The following is an 8,634-nucleotide window of genomic DNA, read 5'->3' on the forward strand; positions in this document are numbered from 1 at the left end:
TGTGAGGAGATGGAGGGTGTGAAGGGCGGGAGGGATGACGTGTGTGAGGGGATGGAGGGTGTGAGGGGATGGGGTGTGTGAGGGGATGGAGGGTGTGAGGGGATGGGGTGTGTGAGGGGATGGAGGGTGTGAGGGGTGAGAGGGATGGGGTGTGTGAGGGGATGGAGGGTGTGAAGGGCAGGAGGGATGACGTGTGTGAGGGGATGGAGGGTGTGAGGGGATGGGGTGTGTGAGGGGATGGAGGGTGTGAGGAGATGGAGGGTGTGAAGGGCGGGAGGGATGACGTGTGTGAGGGGATGGAGGGTGTGAGGGGATGGGGTGTGTGAGGGGATGGAGGGTGTGAGGGGATGGGGTGTGTGAGGGGATGGAGGGTGTGAGGAGATGGAGGGTGTGAAGGGCGGGAGGGATGACGTGTGTGAGGGGATGGAGGGTGTGAGGGGATGGGGTGTGTGAGGGGATGGAGGGTGTGAGGGGATGGGGTGTGTGAGGGGATGGAGGGTGTGAGGAGATGGAGGGTGTGAAGGGCGGGAGGGATGACGTGTGTGAGGGGATGGAGGGTGTGAGGGGATGGGGTGTGTGAGGGGATGGAGGGTGTGAGGGGATGGGGTGTGTGAGGGGATGGAGGGTGTGAGGGGCGAGAGGGATGGGGTGTGTGAGGGGATGGAGGGTGTGAAGGGCAGGAGGGATGACGTGTGTGAGGGGATGGAGGGTGTGAGGGGATGACGTGTGTGAGGGGATGGAGGGTGTGGGGGCGGAAGGGATGGAGGGTGTGGAGGGATGGAGGGGTTGTGGGGTAGAGGGACAGGGGGCTGCATGGGGTTGGTGGCGGGGTGGGGAGCAGGCGCCCTGTGTCAGATAGCTGCACGATAGCTGCTATCACTACCCACCTCTGTGGTGCGTGGAGGGGCTGTGGCAGCCGGGCCCTTTGCCGCACAAGCCAGGCCCCTCCCCCGCATTACCCCGATCTGAGCGGCTTTGCCCAGGGCGCTGGCTCAGGGGTGGGGTGGATCAAGTGAGTGGGTGGTGAGCTCACCCACCCGAAGCCCCATGTAAGGGCTCTGCGGGCCCCAGCGGGGAGGGCTGGATTGACAGTAAACAGCCCTAAAGCAGGGCTGGGGGAGCCTTTTTTGGATCGGGGGTGGCTGACTCACAGAGATCAGTGGGGGGGCTGCACACAAGTGAGAAGCAAAAACCCCACAAACCCTGCCTGACACTCGCCACACACACCGACGTTCCCCGTGCACACCAGAGTGAGGCCCAGGCTGGCAGATTTTGCGTGCTCCAGCCCTGCGGGAGGGAGGAATGTGGAGGGAGCCCCGAGCCTCAGGGGCTGGATGAAGGCAAGCTGGGGCCGCATCTGGCCCACGAGCCTTAGGTTCCCCACCCCTGCCCTAAAGAGACCCCCCTCGGCTGGCCTGAACTGGTGTCACTGCATTTCCCACAGTTCTCTTCAGTGCCTAGGAGAGAACCCAGGAGTCCTGGCTCCCACCCCCCTCAACCCACCAGCCCCCATTCACCTCCCAGAACCTGGGAGAGAACCCAGGAGTCCTGGCTCCCAGCCCCCCTCTCAACCCCCTGTCCCCATTCACCTCCCAGAGCCTGGAAGAGAACCCAGGAGTCCTGGCTCTCACTCCCGCAGCCACGAGTGTGTGGCAATGTGTGCTAGTGTTGGGGTTGTGTAGGCATGAGCTCCCCCAGCTCCATGATGCCCCCAGGGCCTGCTATGACCCTCACCCCTCTTTCCTCTGCACAGGAGCCCTGGCCGGGCAGCCACAGCTGACCCAGGTGGCCCCGTCACACGTGGTGGATGAGAAGATCCCGCGGCTCCGGTGCCAGATGTCAGAGAGTGACATTGCCACCCATGTGCTATCCTGGTACCACCAGGCCCCCGGGCAGGGCCCCACCTTCCTTCTGAGCCATCGAGCGGGGGAAAGCAAGCCCACATATGGGACCGGAGTGTCAGAACGCTTCATTGCCGACTTGGAGCGGGACACCAACACCTTCAGCCTCACCACTGCACCAGTACCTCTTTGGAGAGGGCACCCGCCTCATCCTGGGAGGTGAGACACTAGGCAGGTGGAGCTGGACCCAGCCTAGCACACAACTAGATCCCAACTGGTGTGTTCTGGAGCAGAGTGCTCAAGCTAGTGGTAGAGCTGGTCAATATCTGTCTGGGCTGGAAGAAAAATGGTGAACCGATCTAGAACCTGCCCTGATTCAAATTAGAATGTGCCAAGAACCCTTCCAGATCAGAGATATTTTGGAGCAGGCACATGGGTAACAGGGATCAGGCCTGGAAAATGACCTAACATCCATCTAAAACTCACACTGAATCAACCCAGAACCCATCCTTAACCAATTTAGAACATACCCCGGTTATGGCCACAGAAGCATTTTTGATCTGGAGATTAGTTCAGGCTTTGCCTGGTGAAAAGACATGGCATTGCACTAGAACCCTCTCTGAATCAATCTAGAGAACAAGCAGAGCTATTCTGGCCTGTCTGGACAGATGCAGAACCCACACTGAGGCAATCTAGACCAGGAGGCTAGGCATTCTGGACCAGATCCATAACTACCTACATATCCAGCCAAATCTAGAACCCACACAACGCCAATGTCCAAGTCATCTGGGCCCAGTTCAGAGACTGAACTGATCTACCACCTATCTAGATCTGATGTAGAGCAGCCCATGAATTGACCTGGAACACATCTAGAACCAGACCAGAACAAGCCCAGGACCCATCTAGAACTGAACCCTCTTTCCGACATGATGGCACCTCCCAACCTGTCTCCATGTCTGCTTCTAGGTGACACTAGGAAGAAGCGTGCGCCGGAAGTGGCACTGCTGGGCCCAGTGCGGGTGGCGCACCCAGCCTTCCTGTGCCTGGCCTGGGGGTTCTCCCCGGAGCCAATCCGGGTGCACTGGCAGGTGGATGGGCAGGATCCGGGCTCTGGGGAGGCATCCCTGCCAGTGAAGAGCCAGGATGGGACCAGCACTGTCAGCCTGCTCAGCCTGCCTGCACAGGCCTGGTTGGCTGGAGCCCAAGTAACCTGCCGGGTGGAACACGAGACTCAGGTCCAGCAGAGCAGCAGTGAGATCAAGGGGGCTGGACGCCAAGGTGAGAGTCCCCATGGACCCCCAACCTTTCTCCCTCCCCCGTCCTTACACTATTTCACCCGCTTTGTTTCTCCCCCTCCAGGTTGCTCAGTATCTGCCGGAGACCCCCTCCTGCTGCCTGACCCTTTCAGCAATGGCACAGCAGGGAGCACCGCCCCCCAGAGCACTGGTATGGCACCTCCAATGCAAGGGGAGCTAACCTGGAGTCCCTTTGGGACCACAGCACTGCCCTTCTAACTGTCCCCTCTCCCACACAGGAGCCCCAAGCCTGGGCCGGATCCTCCTGACAGCCTGGCGCTGCTACCTGGGGTTATTGGCTGCCAGCTGCTTCTACAGCCTGGGGCTCTCCTTCCTCATGGGGCTGCAGGGGTGCAGGAAGAATCAAGGACCCCAGAGTTCGGTGGCAGCCCCATGCCCCCAAGAAGCCCAGCAGAGAGTGCCCCAGAGGAGAACTGGCAAGGACCGCTGCTTGGAATGAAACCTCAGTCCCCCTTCATCTCTCCCACCTCCGCTGAGAACCTGGAACCCCCAAACTCCCTGCCTGGGAACCTGGAACCCCGAACCCCCATCCTGGGAACCAGGAATGCCCCCACTTCCCACCTGGGAATCTGGAATCCCCAAATTCCCCTACCTAGGAGCCAGGAACCCCCACATTCCCCACCTGGAAACCCAAATTCCCAGCCTGGGATCCAGGAACCCCCCATTTCCCACCTGGGAATCTGGAATCCCCAAATTCTCCTACCTGATAACCTAGAACCCTAAACCCCCAGCTTTGGAACCAGGAAATTCCCCACCTGAGAACCTGGAATCCCCAAACCCGCAGCCTGGGAACCTATAACCTCCAACTTCCCTGCCTGGGAACCTGGAACCCCCAGCCTGGGAACCTGGAACCCCAAATCCCCACCTGGGAATCATATTCCCCTGCCTAGGAACCTGAAATCCCCAGATTCCCCCACATGGCAACCTGGAACCTACAACTCCCTGTCGGGGGACCTGGAACTCCCAAACTCCCCTACCCGAGAACCTTGTATTCCCAAACCCCTTGCCTGGGAACCTGGAACCCCCAAATTCCTCTCCTGGGAATATGTAACCCCAAACCTCCAGCCTGGGAATCTGGAACCCTCCACCCCTTGTCTGGGAACATGGAACCCCAAAATCCTCCAGCCTGGGAACCTAGAGCCCCCAAACTCCCCCTACCTGGGAACATGGGACCTCCAAACTCCCCCACCTGGGAACCTGGAACCCCCAAGTTCCTGTCTGGGAAACCAGAACCTCCCTGCACTGACCCCCCAGCTCTGATCTTTCAGCCCCACCTGCTCTGTCCTGGTATCTCTTGGTCCCCCCCAATCTCTAACCCCCACCACTTCCTCCAGCTTATCACTCAATAAAATCTTCAAGAAACCAATTGCAATGAGAGGGAGTCTGTGCAATGGTGCCGCCTGGGATCTCCCTGCCCCTGCTGAGTCTGTTCAACTGGAACTCCTGGGTTCTCTCCTCAGGCCTGGAAAGGGAGTGTGAGCTGGTGGGTTAAAGCGGGGGCTGGGAGTCAGGACTCCTGGGTTCTGTCTAGGAGGGGAATGGGGGCTGGTTGGTTAGAGCAAGGGGTCTGGGAGCCCCCAAACTCCAGTCTGCCCCTGCCCCCAGAATTCCTCCCCAGCATTTCCTTCCCTGGGGCAAAGTCCCCACAGCTGTTAAATTTTAACCTGACCGACTCCACATCCCGTCCAGCAATCTGGAGTCTAAGCCATGAGGCTGGGGACGTGGGCGAGGGGGGAGAGCCACACACCTCTGACCCAGCAGTGCTTGTGCCAGGGAAGAGGGCATGGGACATATTCCCTTGAGGGTGGGCAGGGGGAGGGGCTGTTGCAGGTAGCTATTGGAAACCCTCCTGGGAGGAGGATGGGAGCATCACCTCTGCCTGGCCTCAGATAACAGGCCCTTATCTGCGGTGAGTGGCTGGGCCGGGCTTGGGCAGGGGTCAGGGCCATGGGGCCGGGCGCTGTGGGGTTGAGATATGTGGGGATGGGCCCCCAGCGGCTGCTGCGCATCCTGCTGCCGGCCACAGCCTTCCTTGGCCTCCTCTTCCTCTCCGGCCTCCGGCTCCGTGAGTGACCCGCCCCCCCCCCACCATGCCCTCCACCCCCACAACCTCCCTACTGTGCCCTCAACCCATGTCCCCCACTGAGCCCCAACTCCCTGTCCCCATCCCATCCATGAGTGCCTGACTCCTTTCACCCCACCAGCCACCAGCTCTGCCAGTAGGGCTGACACACTGCCCCAGTCCCTCTATATGTCCCATACACCCCCTGCTCTCACTCCCATTACTGGCCCTGTGTAACTCCCTGCCACTTACCCACCCACGCTTCACACTGGCCCCCCTCATGCTGGGCTCTGGCTGAGTGGATGGGGGGATTGACTGTGTGTGCCCATGGGATAGTGGGTGGGTGTGTGCACACCTGCTTCTGTGCTCTGGGCTCCATGGGCAACTATACAAGCTGGGGGGGAGGATGTGTGCACACCGGAATGTTACTGATAGGTTGATATGAGTGTGTTTTCACATATGCATGAGGGTGTATTTGCACATCACACATGGTGCTTGCCTCTGCCTGTGTGCCTGTGCTTGCACAAAGCAGGAATCGTAGCTCTGTATGTGCCATACATGTTGTTAGTGTGTGTGCGCGGGTGCTTGCCTGTCCCCATGTAACACACATCATTGGTCTGCACCTGGGCCATATTGGCTGCATGTGTACCCGTGTCTGCACATTACAAGACTTGTAAACCTGAAACACTGTCTTTGTGCATGTATGTGCCATGCATGTTCTTAACATGTAACTTGCATGTACCATGATTGGTGCCTATAGCACTGGCCATGAGTTTTTATGTTCTTTGCATGAGCAAAACATGAAGCCTGCAGGTATGGTGCAGGGACTGACCCGTGAGCATCATGCATGTTGTTAGTGTGTGCACCCTGTGAAAACATTGGGGATGGGGGGAATTGTCCAACTGTCTGCGTCACTGAGCTGTGTTCTTCCCTCCCGACATAGCAGAACTGCAGCTCTCAGCTTGTGTTCAAGGGGGGCGTCCCTGTGGCTGGTTCGGGGACAGAAGGGAAACAGCCTCTGTTGGACAGGGCGGGAAGGTGAGAACCTCTGCCCTCACCCTGCCCCTCCTGATCCCAAACCTCCCCTCCATTCCTGTCCCAAATCTGCCCCCCTCTTTTCCTGACCCCCTCTCCTGTTTACCCTCCCTGCCCCACAGAGAACCAGTTTGCTTTGTGTCCCCTTTACAGCTGCCCCATCTCTCCTGGACAAGCAGCTCCCAGCTGCCCCTTCCAAGGTATAAGACTCCCCATCTGACTCCAGCCCCCCGCTGCCCAGGACAGGACTTCCAGATTAGCCGCCTGTTGGGGGCCTTCAGGGCGTGCGTGAACCAAAATGGGGAAATCCTCCTGCAAGAGTATCTGGCTGGCTGGAAAGAACTGATCAAGTGGGTAAACAATCACCCCCCCAGAAGGGGGCTGCATCTCAGCACTGGGCAAGGGCTCAGTGGTCCTCTCTCTCCCCCCCCAGGTTGATTGACGCTCTGGGATCCGCATTTGGCCTTCTTGCACGGGAGACGCAGACGAAGGTGATGATCATGCAGGGGCACTGCTTGGGGCCACATGCCCCACACTACCGCACCCTCCAAGGCATGGTGGCCTTTGAGCTGCAGCACAGGTTGGTGGGGCTCCAAGTGCTGCCCCCGGACCAGCCCCACTCGGGCTGCCGAACCCTGCTGCGCCTCCATCGTGCCCTCAAATGGCTGCAGCTCTTCCTGGACAAGCTAGGCCACAGCAGGAAGGGGACTGACCCCTCCGAGCTGTGTGCCGAAGCCTACCAGGTAGCCCTGGCTCGGTACCACAGCTGGTGGGTGCGTCAGGCGGCTGGGTTGGCATTCTTGGCTTTGCCTTCACTCCCAGAGCTGCTCAAACTCGTCTGTGCACAGGGGGAGTGGGAAGCCCGGGCCATGCTCCTGACGACTGCCAGCACCCTCAGCAGGGTCTATAACCTCACCCAGCAGGTTTATGCCTCCCGTGGCCTCTTGGAGCTGCCATGAGCTGCCACTGGGGGAGCCAGAGAGAACCGTTGTAACATTTAATTGAAGTATGACTACAGAAATCATTTTTACAACCATTGTGCAAATGTTTACAGCACATCTGGTACCACGTGGACCAAGAGAAGCATCTGTGAAAAGTATTTCACTGGCTATAACGGTGCCATTTGTATGCATGTATCGTTTTTATATTGGAAGTTATGAGTATTGGCGACGTGCTTGTTTTGCTGGGCCAGCCTATTGTGAAGGGATATTTGGGTTGAATAGCAGAACTTGACTAACAATGGGCCTTGGGAGGTGCCAATTCACATCTGAGGAGCTTTTCTGTGAATGTTCAGACCAGCATGGGCACCATGGCTTCCACCTGCAAATAACTGACAAGCCCACATGATTCCAAACTCCATCTTGGGAGGTACTTTTCCACAGCGAGAGCTATGGGATTCCCTCCACTTGGCTGAGGGCGTAAAGGGCCCTGGACTCTCTCCATATTGTCTTCAATCTGGCTTCTCACCTTGAAGAGGGTCTTTGCTACCAATTGAAGCTCCAAACAAGGGACTGAATGATCCATCCCAGCGTGTGGATGTCCTCCAGAGATGTGCCTTAAGCCAGGAGTTTCTTCCATCTCTGCCACAAGCCTGCACCAAGGAGTTAGCAATTAGCGTGTGTAATTTGATTCCTTTAATAATGTTAACTCTCACCCTTTCTTTCCTTTAATGAATAAACCCATAGCTGTTAGATTCCAAAGGATCAGCACAGCGTGCTCCTTGGGGGGGGGGGGGAGCTAAGGTATAAATTGATGTGGGATTGGCTGTTGGGACTTGTGAGGTGGGTTTCACGGTCTCTCACGCGTGTGGGTGGCGGGGCAGGACACCTGGGGCACCTGCTTGTGTGGCTCCCTGCCCTGACACTGGTTTGGAGCCTTAGACGGGACCCCAGCGTGGGGCTGCCAGTAGCCCAGTTCACAAGCGAAGTGCCCGACGTGACCACCCTGCGCCGTGGGGGCGCTGGCTCAAGGCACATGGGCGGGGGCAGGGCGGCGCATGCGCCACGGAGCTGGGGGTGACATCACGACAATGTCATACCGCTCCCCGGTGACGTCACGGGCGTGACAGTGCCACAGTTGTGCGGAATGACGTGAAAGCAGCTGAATTTCGGCAGGCCAAAAGATCTCGCCGCTACGAAGCGGTACCGGATAGGACCATCATAAAAATATAGCCACGGCGCCGTAAAGCAAAACTGACTCCTGTTAAGCGCGATTTTACCGCACTGCCGTAAAGCGCCTTGCTTTTACTGCCGTAAAATCACAAGCTGCTAAAGCGCGGAGAGGCGAGGGTTAACACTGCCATAAAGCATCGTTCGTCTCGGGAGAACTTCCTCCTGCTGCCGTAAAGTGAAACAGCGCGGGGGGCGGGACGAAAGTTGTC

At 58.2% G+C, this 8,634-nt stretch overlaps 1 protein-coding gene across 2 annotated transcripts; it reads left to right on the forward strand.

Annotated features, from left to right (window-relative positions):
• The first annotated feature begins 5,079 nt into the window (after positions 1-5,079).
• On the forward strand, positions 5,080-7,954 carry GLTPD2 (glycolipid transfer protein domain containing 2). Of its 2 annotated transcripts, none has more exons than XM_006114638.4 (4): positions 5,080-5,222; positions 6,163-6,257; positions 6,408-6,604; positions 6,688-7,954. In XM_006114638.4, the coding sequence occupies exons 1-4, from the start codon at positions 5,105-5,107 to the stop codon at positions 7,211-7,213; spliced, it is 936 nt and encodes a 311-aa protein (XP_006114700.2). In that variant the 5' UTR covers positions 5,080-5,104; the 3' UTR covers positions 7,214-7,954. The 2 variants fall into 2 exon arrangements, with proteins under 2 accessions (XP_006114700.2, XP_014424815.2); XM_014569329.3 differs by having other exon boundaries at positions 6,166-6,257.
• Positions 7,955-8,634: the final 680 nt, after the last annotated feature.

The sequence above is a fragment of the Pelodiscus sinensis genome, chromosome 24 (assembly GCF_049634645.1).
Source record: "Pelodiscus sinensis isolate JC-2024 chromosome 24, ASM4963464v1, whole genome shotgun sequence".
NCBI lineage: Eukaryota > Metazoa > Chordata > Testudines > Trionychidae > Pelodiscus > Pelodiscus sinensis.